Source organism: Arctopsyche grandis, chromosome 1 (assembly GCF_051622035.1).
Source record: "Arctopsyche grandis isolate Sample6627 chromosome 1, ASM5162203v2, whole genome shotgun sequence".
Taxonomy (NCBI): domain Eukaryota; kingdom Metazoa; phylum Arthropoda; class Insecta; order Trichoptera; family Hydropsychidae; genus Arctopsyche; species Arctopsyche grandis.
In genome coordinates, this window is record NC_135355.1 from 32,986,893 (window position 1) to 33,000,350 (window position 13,458).

The 13,458-nt window shown below is 29.8% G+C and overlaps 1 protein-coding gene across 1 annotated transcript; it reads right to left on the reverse strand.

Annotated features, from left to right (window-relative positions):
* Window positions 1-380: 380 nt before the first annotated feature.
* Window positions 381-13,229, reverse strand: LOC143919690 (anionic trypsin-2-like). Its single transcript, XM_077442141.1, has 7 exons — window positions 13,079-13,229; window positions 3,356-3,447; window positions 3,187-3,290; window positions 2,912-3,077; window positions 2,637-2,747; window positions 2,426-2,563; window positions 381-2,346 (listed from the first exon to the last, which is right to left on the reverse strand). The coding sequence occupies exons 1-7, from the start codon at window positions 13,152-13,154 to the stop codon at window positions 2,119-2,121; spliced, it is 915 nt and encodes a 304-aa protein (XP_077298267.1). The 5' UTR covers window positions 13,155-13,229; the 3' UTR covers window positions 381-2,118.
* Between the last annotated feature and the right edge of the window lie 229 nt (window positions 13,230-13,458).

The window sequence follows — 13,458 nt, forward strand, 5'->3', positions numbered from 1 at the left end:
GGTTCGACAGCGCGCGTCACGCGTTAAATCATGAAAATTGTCATTATTTTCCATCTTTTTATGACAATTTTGATGTGTTTTGTGCGAAGCGTGTCCTTTGGCAAATGTCGGAACCGTGTTTGTGCGAATTAATCGCTCGGAATGATTTACGACAGCTTCAATAATTCATAATCCTATACCCGATTTGCCATTGACAGGACTTAAAGTCCCATTCTGTGCCATCGTATTTAGCATTGACTTTATCTACATATGTAAAATGTACGTATATGCATATATTTTTTGACACAAACAAAACTCCGGCTTATTATCTGCATTGACGCTGAAGTGAATATTTTTTGGCAATCAATTTATTCTTCAAATAAATGGTTTCAAATACACAAACTTTGGAATAGTCTTTATTTTACAAAAAAAAAAGAAATACCCACATAAATTCCTACGTAATTATATATGTAAGTTTAATAAAATACTATGTTTGGAATTATATCATATTATTTTAGGGTTACTAATTATAGTTTTCTTAATTTTGTAAATTAAGAAAACTATACATGGTTAGTTTTAGTTTAAAATTGTTAATTGTGAAATAATTCATTGGCAATTTGCTATTTAATAATAAATAAAATAAATACAATATCAATGTAATTCTTCCTATAAAAGTTTCATATATAGTTTTTTCCCTGTAGGAATCTAAAGGACACAATTTGTACTAAAACTTTTTTGTATATTGTGTAAAGAAATTAAGTGATATTTTAAGTTTTTATGCTTGTTATATACATACATATGTAACTATGTACATATATATATAATAAAGCGAATGGCCGAATGGCATAACGCGAATGAATGATAAAATATCTGAACTACTTCAGCGATGGAGATGAGAGGAGACACCTGGGTCTAGAGACAAATAAAAATCCAATTCGTTGACAGATTTGAGTGTTTCATAAAGTCCAATGCTTTAAAAGACTGAGTAAGTCGACGATATTATCTACCTATATAGGTATTTATTTATTCATTGAAAAATCAACATAAAACAGATGTAGAAATGCATAAATAAAGAGTAAATTTAACAAAATAACATCCGAGTCCAATTATAGATTTTTACAAATTACATAAAATGGTGCATAGAGATAAACAAATGAAAAAGGTATGTATGTATATGTACATAGATAGGTGCCTTGATATCAAAGGAACACGGATGCTAATCGGAAATTCACAAAAAAGTAGTAATAGCGAAAAAGGCGGTGGTCAGTTTAATAAAGATATGAAAGAAACACTATATTATGAGAAGAACGAAAATACACTTCGTGTGATCTCTGGTGTTCCCCATTGAATTGTATGGAGTCAAGACATGGATCTGGAAAAAGAGAGGAAGGGATATGGTATCCCATGGACTGCAAGACGCATGAACGTCTTCAAAGAGCCGGCAGTTTCAGAGAGACTCCACAACATTTAGGAAAAGGGTTTTTTATTTGGTCATATTGCTACTATTTTAAATTCAGCACACTTCCAATCAACCCTTTTAAACGAAAACAAAAAATAGTGTGGCCAGAAAACTATCCCAATAAACATGTTTAAATTGAAAATACTCAAGTGAAAATACGTACTTTTGACTTTTGATTTGAACTGGACGACTACTTAGAGAGATTTGAAAGCTGAAAAGTACTACAAATGAAAGATAAAATACCTGACTATATGTAGATTCCAATATTAATTTTGAACAGAAAATTGACAGATTTTGAGACATCGACCGAACAACACCAAGATATAGAAAAATCGCGCGATTTAAAAAACGCATATATGTATCTCCGAATCTCGAGCAAATCAACATTTTTTATTACCAGATTCGTGTTTACTGGGCATAGACCTATAAGAAAAGTCATATCTCGTCTCTGAACCAAAAAAAGTCGTCATTTGTCGAACAGTGTAATTAGTTCTCGAGTTATTCGTTATATAACTAGTTCTGGAGTCCCGCAATGCTCAAACCTTGGACCTCTTTTATTTATCCTTTTTAAATAAATTTTATTTTATTTAAATTGACGTTATCCATAATATTATATTGTATAAACACTTTGAATTCATACGATAGTATACTATTTAAAATAATGCACCTTTCAAATAAGTTTATTTAGAAACGTACAAATAATACAGCACATACGAAACGAGTAAATATGAAATGGACATATGATATTGGAGATTATTTGTCGATGAAAATGCATTGTCTTCGATCCATTCTGCATATTGTGTTAAATTGGTAAAGATTGTGGGGAACGTTGTCGATATACAACCGAAACCCCAAGACATCACACCGACAAGTTCACCCTCACAAATCAACGGAGCACCAGATTCCCCCTGGAAAGTTAAAACAAACAAATTGAACCTGACGGAACTGGATCAATTTTATTAGTATCAAAATGAGGTGCTTAAATACCTGGCAAACTCCTTTTTTATGTCCGGATCCGGCGCAGACCATATTGTCGGTGAGACCACTTCCATATCGGATTTGGCACCTTTTATAAGTCCACAGTGGAAGTAAAACATTCGACAAATATCTTGAAACTAGCCCATGCTGGAATTTGATGATTTAATTTGGATTTATTCGTTGATTGAATAGTCGAAGGACATGCTTTGGGTATAATTACCGAATGTGTAACACCCCATCCACTTGAGTGACAAATTTCCCCACCGGTCGCATTGCCTTCGTGCAATGCTATGGGTATTACTTGAGCTGAGACGTAAAAGTCTTCTAGAACCTACATATGTACATATGTCAAATATTAATTTTTTAGACTGAATACTATGATAGAATACACGAAATAAAATGGTCAAATATACTGTTTTGTATTGAAAGCCCTGCACATAACCAGAAAAGCGATCATTGTATAACAAAGTACCACTTGTATTTATGTACATATACCTTAACGATAGCTATGTCATGGTCCATTGATTCTCTATCAGGCGAATACCCTTCATGTGCAATTATTTCCATTGCTAAACGCGATTGTCCTCTGGGATTGCAATTCAACTTGTCCCACGTACCAGCTACCACTTCCAGTTGAAGTGGATCCAGCAAATCGTTATAGCTAACATGAAAATAGAATCGATTGATTATTAAACAAATGAATTGTAGTTATTCAATTGAATAACCATAAATGTACATACATATATTATAATATATATGTAGATATTTACCCGCTGGGTTTCACTTCATAAACACAGTGGGCAGCTGTCAAAACATGTCTCATAGTGATGAGAGCACCACTACATACGTGACTGCCTCGCAATTGTAGAGATACCTTTGGAAATGTTATATATAAATATTTTTCAATCTGTCATAGTGATAAATTTAAATGATTTTTACCTGAAATGAATAATCATTTTGCATGTTTCCCGAAAAGCCAACATTGGCTTGACTCTTGTGTGGTTTAAAATCGTTTACATTGCATTGAATTTCTGAAATACAATATATAATTTAATATATGATAGTTTTTTAAATAGTTTGTGATGGTTTTGATCATTTCAATTCATTAGATGCTCTCGTAAAAAGGTGCGATTTGGATCAATGCGAATACGTCGTATAATGTTGACAATACGTCATGATTGCTTCCAGAGTAGTAAGATTTTTGAAGGTTTTCCTTTCGATCAGCAGTATACATAGCTCGTTGGTTGCGTTTATGATAAACACCGAGAGGTTTCCGGGTTCGAACCCTGGGTTGACCTCGATTGAAAATAATTTATTTCAAAGTATTTCTGTAGTACCGCTGTCAGACTTGAAAATTTTTGAATCCATGTCGATAGTTTCCTATCTGAGTTTGTCAATTTATCTAATTTCATTGTTGACAAATTTCCTCATCAAATTGGCAAAACCACCCTACCCACTATTTGAATATGATTTATAACCCATAAATGTATGTATCATACAATGTACAATCGTAAAACTAAAGGTGTCCCCAAGGGGAACTATAATGGCACCATGGTAATACTCGTATATAATTAAAAAAAAAATCAGCCGTTATATTGTCAACATTCGAAGCCGCAATCGCATTGATCGAAATCTTATCTCATTTTACAATCATCATACATATGCAATTTAAGTTTTCACAAGGTAACTACTACAGTCGAAGGAAATATGGATTGATTTTTAGAAGAAAATTACTTGGGCGAGAGTGAGATATTGAAGTATATTTTTGTGGAAAATTTATCAAATTATAGTGCTTGCATTCTATTAATGACAACGGTCAACTTTATTGACCCAAATTTTTTTTCAATAATGGTTATATTACGAGATTTAACTGCTGCAAAACGAGTTCCAAATTTTATGGCTATCAGACAAAGTTTTAGCCTTCATCTGGAAACTTTTCAGGTTGAAGAAAAATATTATATAATGATATTAATGAATTATCGTTTCCAAAAATAATCGCAGCTGGCGTTCCGCAGGGGAGCTTGCTTGGCCCACTCTCGTTCTCCATATATATAAATGACATACCTATTCCAAAAAACTGTCACATAGCCCTATATGCAGATGATACAGCTTGCTTCACAAGTAGCAAAAAACCAGACACTGTTCTTAAAAATCTTGAATTTGCAATTAAAATAATGACTGAACACTTCACTAAGTGGAAAATTCAAATTAATCAAACCAAAACAGACGCCATATTCTTAGTGTTAGAAAGCATAAGCCAAGTTCAGATCTGAAAATCCCCTCTGGAGAAAGTCTGAAATGGTAGTCAGTAATAAAATATTTAGGAGTAACGTTTGATAAAAGAATGAGATGGGCACTTCACATTGAGGCAGCGAAATGCAAGGCGATGCGGGGTATATCCTCAATATATCCAATATTTAATCGCCATAGTTCTTTATCAACGCTAAATAAAATAAAATTATATCGCGCGCTCATATTACCATTATTAATCTATGCTTCACCTGTATGGAATAACGCCTCGAATACTAACCTTTCCAAGCTCCAAGTAATACAAAATAAATCCCTAAAAATAATTTATAATACACCCATATATACTAACCTGAAAAAACTGCATGCCATATATAATATTCCGTTTGTTACAGACATTACTAACAAACTAACCAGTAGATTCTATGACAGAATCACTAATAACCATACTAACACACTTGTGAAGAGTCTCGGTGATTACAACAAAATGTCTATACCCTTCAGGTATAAACACAGATTACCTAAACACAATCTGCTTTAGGTCATCGACTTAAGAGAGTCTTTAATTAATATTATGTATTAGATGTATTATGAACATTTATAAGGATTGTAAATAGGTTTTTGAGCTCTTTTTCCTATTATGCTTTAGATTAACATTAGAAAAATATAATACTGTGATTACTAACCAAATTAAATTAAAATTGTAAAATAGAAAATGATCAGTAGATCAGTAGCTATTAAAACAGATATAAGATGTATTGTGAACATAATTTCGTAATAATAAAAAGCATTTAAAATTCAAATCAAAATATAATGATATAATTAATTATATTATTGTCAGATTCAAAGAGAAAGGGGGGGGGGGGGAAATATTACAAATTCCTGAAGCCCAGCTTCTTTTAAGTACACGGTCCTAAATGGTAAGTGATGTAATCGAAACCTGCAAACTCCCGTTTGCTCAGCGGTGACGAAGTCGTCAGCAAAATTCGCCATAACAGTCAAACACTTATATGTATGACAACATTTTAGTAGACAATGATTCGGATTAGAGTAATAAAAAGGTCTTTGTTATTGAAACATGTACCTACATATGTATGTACATATATATTAGTGAAATTTCCATTTTGAAAAGTATTACTTTAAAAAATAGGCTATAAAATTTAAATTTATTGTTAAAAGTTAGGTTAATTTCTTCATAATTACTTAAATTTGGGTCATAGTTTCCTTGCATACCTTATCTTTACAAATTTACCTACAGAAGTATATGGAAAAGTATTTTATGTTGTTCTGGGTCACTCTACATAAATAAAAGCTACAAAAACGTGACCGTTGATGGATAGTTCATGTCAATCAAAATCGATTGTTACGGGGACGAGAAGGAGATGGTGTACAAATATTATAGTCACAGTTTTTTATAAGATCTTCTTTAATAGTAGTAAGTATACACGAGATAAGTTTGTATTACACGTTACTAGTTAGTCGTCTAATCGCGAGTCACTAGTTAGACGGTTCAATTGTAAGTCAGTGATTAGTTAGAGACGGTTCGATCGCAAGTGATCTTCCATATGTTTTACATCAGTATATATTTAATAAACGTAACAATTTGGACCAATCATAGTTCGTGGGAAAATAATATTTTTAGGGGGAACTCGAGTTAAGTAAAACAATATCTTAAGACTTTAATACTTTGACCCTTGAGTGTATCGAGAAATGGTTTTCACACAATTAGTTACGCAGCTTTAAAAAGGTTTTTGAGGGAATACGATTCGAGTCGAGTCGTGTGAAAAATGCTGGTAAACTAATTAAAGATAATATTTTTAGTGTTTGCATATGTATCCCTTGAGGGTAGATTTCTCGCAATTCGTCGTGCGGATTAAGAAGGGTTTTGATATTTGAGGGAAACATAATTTGTCACGCTGGTGGCGTGAGAATAAGAAATAAAGTTATTTAAAAACGATATTTTTAGTGTTAACATATGTGTTTTGAATGTATCGAGAAATGGTTGAGTAGATGCACAGAATTCGTCACGCAGATAGCATTGAGTCGTGAGAAAAATGCAACTAAAACAATAAAGATTTTGGAAGTCTCATAAATAACATTAAAGGAAAATATCAATTAAGCGTACGGTCAAAGAATCAAGATAACAAGCGGGAATAAAGAGTAATATAAGTACATACATAGGTTGTAAGATATTCACAACATAACATCCCCTTCGTTAGATTAAACATATGGCGGGATTGCCATGTGATTTAACATGTAAAGTATGTAATTAAGTATTATATAGTTACTTAATATAACAATTATAAATGTCTAGTTTTTCAAAAGACCCTAATATAAGATATTACAAAAATAGTAGTTATAATAAACATGTCATTTAACATAATTTTTTTTTTCTACAAAAAAATATAAAAACAGTGATTATAGGAAAAATCACACAAGGTGTGTAAATGAAATACAAGAATAATAATTATATCAGAAATAGTAAAAGTAATTAAATGCAAAGTAATTAAACCTTTAGCAATAAAATTGTATAAAAGAGTAAAAGTTGAAATAATAATAATGATTTCGTATTTGTTTACAAAATATTATGAAATGAAAATATAATATACTAAATAATGATTCGTGTAAGACTTTTACAATTGGTAGTTACAATGAGTACAATATTTAGTTGGTAATACATTGGTTTAATTGAAATCTATAACTATACTGTAATTTAGAATGATATATTATCATTATTAAACATATATATTCAATTAATGGATATTCATTGTTTTGTTACCGAGTTATTCGTATAACAATAGTTTTTACTTCTTTGTTAATTATTATATCAATATATATATATTTTTTTTTTTATCAAGTAAGGATAAAGTTTCTTGAACTGCGAAATACAGATACAAATTTTAAAAGTTTTAAAATTAAAGATTAAAAATTATATTATATCACTTTCAAATATAAAGTTTCATTAAAAGTATTTATATATATATGAAACATTAAAATTAAAATTAAAAGTTCATTTACTTTTCTTAAGTAAGGTATTTGTAACCTTGAAAGAGATTGGATTGATACAAATTAAATTATTGATTTCCACATATGAAATCAAGTTTTATATGCGTCTATAACATAATATACAGACATGTATATTGTAAACAAGTATTATAATTGTTCAATCAATTGTTTTCTAAAACATCCGTTGAATTTTAACAAGCACAATAATAATTCATTTAAATGATAAAATAAAGTTTATGAATTATAGAATATAAAAGTTTTAAGTATAATCCTAAATTGTTTAGAGAATTTAGTCAATTTCACATTTTTTTCTTAATCTAGAAAAACACAATAAAAAAATACAAGAATAATAGTAATAAACATTAACAATAATTAATAAGATAATTGAGAAAGAATGACAACAAAAATAATTAATACGATGCAATGGTTAGAAATCACTGAATAGTGACAAAAAATAGGTAAAGATTTGTTTCTAGGAGATTTATCTTTAGCTTTAGATTTCGGTTAATTTAGATTTTTGCGCAAATATAAACAGTTAATTTGGTTTACGATTAATATTATTTTACGATTCTTACTTGCGTATAAGTAATTCTAATTAGTTTATTTATAATCGACTATGTTCAAAAGATTAATTTCAAATCAATTTTCGTATATTTAGTGTACATACACATATTAATAGTAATATATATATACGAGAGAGATCATATAACCGTATTTATATGATAAATTTAATTATTTCTTTTTATAACCAAATAATTGCTCTTATAAATGATGATAAGAGTACGCATCACTGTTTGTGATATCATTTAATTCATAGTTGAAATGCATTCAATGAAAATTATTTATTTTTTATTCTGGATAACATGTTAGCATTCATGTTATTCAAATTTCCGTTATAAAATCGATTATTCCGATTTACTTGAGCGAAAGTTACATGATTATTAATTTTTATATTTCTTCGAAGTAAGTTTACTTTTCTTTTTATTTTTACCGTAGGTTTGTATAACGTTTTTCTTGTAAATCGAAGTTTATTTATGAATTTGGTTTTATTATTATGTTCACTTATTTTAATTTTCTTATTTATCTTCATGTTAATAGATTTACTCATTTTTATAATTAATTTGTTGAAGACCATATCTTCTGACAAATTAATAAATCCTTTTTTAACATAACGTTCAATTATTTTTTTTTTTTTTTTAATCTTAACCTTTTTATGTTTTATTTTCGCCGTATTATTTTTATTTAAACGATTGCACAGGAACATATCTTCTGACAATGTTTTTTCTTCAATGGATCCTTCATTAATAATATGATTAACTATTTTTTTATTTATATCTTTTATTTTCGCCTTTTTATTTTTATTTAAACGATTGCACAGGAACATATCTTCTGACAATGTTTTTTCTTCAATGGATCCTTCATTAACCCTTTGGCTGCTACGAGGTTTTTCAATGTCCAAGCGAAAAATGCTAACATTTGTAATTACTTTATAAAAAAATAAATATAATATATTTTTTTACATACTTGCTTCGCCGAACGCGCGTAATTTTTTTAATACTTTATATACATTTTTAAGAAGCAGTTGTGGACTCGCGCTCTCTCTTTCTGTCTTGCTTTTACATGCGTGCGTGCGAAAGAGATACCTACATATATACACTAAATAAGTTTTGACGATTGTTTCCGACGCATTATTTTTTTCAATAATCTATTTTTAGACATCGATGTATTTGTCGTTGTTAAAACATGCGATACATTTGAAAAAGGTAGCGGTCTTTCTCTCTTTCTTTCTTGGTTTTAATTGTATATGTGTGAGCGAGACACACAAGGATGCGAAGTTTCTAATAATCAAATAATTTTTCAACATGTATCATAAACATTTTGTATGCATTTCAGTTGCATTTGATTGATTGCACGAATTCGTGACGTCTCGTGACCTATATAATTGAAAGCGGATTTCTATTGTTTTTTGCCATTTATTTTAACTCTGCAAAATGATATCGGACAGTGAAAGTGACGAAAGCGAAATAATAGCTCCTCGCCGAGGAACTCGACAAATCAGCAGCTCTACTGATTCTGAAAATGAATTTATCGACAATAATCAATTCCCAAGTAATAACTCCTTATATGACTTTGACAACGAACCCGAAATTTACTTTGATAATGAACCCGAAATTTGAAAGAGCTTTTAAAAAATTGATAAATATTTATAAAGCTTGATTGAAAAATAAATATAAATACGTATATAAAAAAAATGTTTCGTGCCACTGATGCGCTGGCAAAGAAAGTAATGAAATACGACAATTAATGACGTCAACAACGATCGTCGTAGCAATCTTCGCCGATTTCAAAACAACGATTTATCGTTGTTGTAGCAGTCAAAGGGTTAATAATATGATTAATTATTTTTTTATTTTTATCTTTTATTTTCGCTTTTTTATTTTTATTTAAACGATTGCACAGGAACATTTCTTCTGACAATGTTTTTTCTTCAATGGATCCTTCATTAATAATATGATTAGTTATTTTTTTATTTTTATCTTTTAGCAATTTTAATTCATCAATAGATTCATTATTAATTATTTTTATTTTCGCGTTTTTATTTATATGATTGCAAAGATTCACATCTTTTGGCAATATTATTTCATTAATAGGTTCTTCATTAATTGTTTCATTTTTATTTAGGCGATATGTATCATCTATCATCGTATCATCTATCATAGTATCATCTATTAGCTTATCGTTTACTAACGATTGTGATTCATTAGAATCAGGAAAAGATTTTGATTCATTAGAATAAGGAAAAGATTCATGTGAATTTTCAATAATGTTTTTATCATCGTTACAAATAGGCAAATTGGGTAATAATTCATTTTCGATAGACTCTGAATATGAATCAATAGTAGGCGAATGTAAATTTTTTAAACAAGATATCGAACTCGAATTTAAATTAACTAATGACGATTCGGTTTTATGTTCGATTGAAATATCGTCATCATTATCATCTTCTATTGGAAAAACTGTATCGAAGACGGTTAGAGTATTATTGGTATAATCAATTATTGCTCCACTTGCTATTAAAAATTCGGTAGGTAATATTCCGTCAAAAGGTAAATTAAATTTTTCTATTACTGCTTTGTGAGCATTATGTAAATATTTGACATGACGTGTACTTTTAATAATAGGGTTTTCTTTTTTCGGAATTCCATGATCATATGAAATAAACGTATTTTGAATTCTTAATATTTTTTTCTCGATATCAAAGCCATTACCTTGAAAAATGAAATCAGCGCCAAGAACGCCGTTAAAATCATTGTTAAAGTTGTTATTAATTAATTGGAAAGAGAATGGAAAAATATTATTATTTTCTAAAATTAAATGAACGATATCACGGGAATATTTATTTTGTGATATATTTAAATTTTCAATTGATATAAATGAAAAAGAATGAAAAGGGTTAAATAAAAATTTTGGTTTTTCATTGTTTGCTTCTAATGCATCTATTTCTATATAATAGTCATAATTAGAATTCATTATTACTTCGTCAATTTTTTCTGAATTTTCTATAAATGATAAATTTGAATAAACAGGTTCATCGATGTATTTCGATTTGTTGAAATTTGATTTAGGTTTTCTATAATTTCGTCGCGAATATTGATTCGAATATTGTCGTGAATAATAATTGTTGTATGCCATTTTACAAAATTAAAATATTTAAATCAACACATTAAAATAACACAATAAGGGTAAATATAGTAAAGAAAAAAAAGTTTAGGATTGAGATAAAAAAAAATCGCCTCTTATCTGAATTTTTGTTGATGAAACTGGATGATGATATACACATAGTGCTGGATCTGCTTGGATCACGAGTTGTCCTCGTCGTGCTGCTGTTTCTGCGTCACGGACTTGCGATGTCCTCAGAGGTTGCACCGTTTCCTTTGAAGATGTACTGGTAGATCTGCTTTCTCTGCATACTGCGAATTAGCTCTGCACACTGTCTGCTTTCTTGTCAGTTGTCCCGTAAGAAGTTTTGAATTCTCCGCTTAGAAGATTCTGGTAGTTGGATTTTTGCTGGGCTTGAAGGATGAAAATCCACCTGGTCCACTCTGAAGTTGTCTTTACAACGGTTGGTCCTTCGTTTTGTAGTGATATCCAGTTGTTCAGCTGTATCCGCAACCGCTGTCACCAATTTTTATGTTACGGGGACGAGAAGGAGATGGTGTACAAATATTATAGTCACAGTTTTTTATAAGATCTTCTTTAATAGTAGTAAGTATACACGAGATAAGTTTGTATTACACGTTACTAGTTAGTCGTCTAATCGCGAGTCACTAGTTAGACGGTTCAATTGTAAGTCAGTGATTAGTTAGAGACGGTTCGATCGCAAGTGATCTTCCATATGTTTTACATCAGTATATATTTAATAAACGTAACAATTTGGACCAATCATAGTTCGTGGGAAAATAATATTTTTAGAGGGAACTCGAGTTAAGTAAAAAAATATCTTAAGACTTTAATACTTTGACCCTTGAGTGTATCGAGAAATGGTTTTCACACAATTAGTTACGCAGCTTTAAAAAGGTTTTTGAGGGAATACGATTCGAGTCGAGTCGTGTGAAAAATGCTGGTAAACTAATTAAAGATAATATTTTTAGTGTTTGCATATGTATCCCTTGAGGGTAGATTTCTCGCAATTCGTCGTGCGGATTAAGAAGGGTTTTGATATTTGAGGGAAACATAATTTGTCACGCTGGTGGCGTGAGAATAAGAAATAAAGTTATTTAAAAACGATATTTTTAGTGTTAACATATGTGTTTTGAATGTATCGAGAAATGGTTGAGTAGATGCACAGAATTCGTCACGCAGATAGCATTGAGTCGTGAGAAAAATGCAACTAAAACAATAAAGATTTTGGAAGTCTCATAAATAACATTAAAGGAAAATATCAATTAAGCGTACGGTCAAAGAATCAAGATAACAAGCGGGAATAAAGAGTAATATAAGTACATACATAGGTTGTAAGATATTCACAACATAACACGATGTTGAAATTTTCATAATCGCAGCACTTCATCTATTGATAATTCGTTTATACAGATAGATAAAGTAAAAAGTCTAATTAGAGACATCAACATAAGACTTATTTTCAATAAAGGGGAATATAAATGATTTAAAGTAAACTATGTGTTCAAAAAGGTAAATACCCTACCCTCTCTTTTACAATATATCTAATGGAATAAATGTATTTACATAAGTGTGAAATACCATATGCATATGTACATACATATATGTATATATGAATTATTCGACTTCTTAAGTACACTGACAGATTAAATCGCTGTTTGATCTCACAACTTGCAAAGCAATGAATAATAAACTGAGGTTAATATAAAATATAGCAAAAAAACTTACCGATTATGTTGAGGATCAACAGGACAACGATATGAATACAAAATCCCCATGTTGAAGTCATTTGGAACCGAAACATTTATTATATACACTACATTGAACAATACTTGACTGATAACAACTGTCTCTAATGACTTAAATATCTTATCTTTTTTTTTTTTGTGTGAAGATAACTAATCTATTATATTAAGCAGCAATCGTATACGTGTATGCATTTTTAAAAATATTTATAGTACACTTGTACTTTTTTTTTATTTCAGTAGATATAGTAATATACAAATGTATAGTACTATATCTATATCTATGTACATTTATTTTTTTATTTAATTTAGAAGGCCTAACAGGTAAACCCAATGCGCCTTCCTGGTCAAAGACAATTATAT

Excerpts from the sequence above, each read along its gene's own strand:
- LOC143919690 (XM_077442141.1), bottom strand. The coding sequence starts at position 13,154 with ATGTTTCGGTTCCAAATGACTTCAACATGGGGATTTTGTATTCATATC. Across the intron at positions 3,448-13,078 it reads GTTGATCCTCAACATAATCG|AAATTCAATGCAATGTAAAC; the intron begins GTAAGTTTTTTT and ends ATTGTATTTCAG. Across the intron at positions 2,564-2,636 it reads GATGGGGTGTTACACATTCG|CATGGGCTAGTTTCAAGATA; the intron begins GTAATTATACCC and ends ATCAAATTCCAG.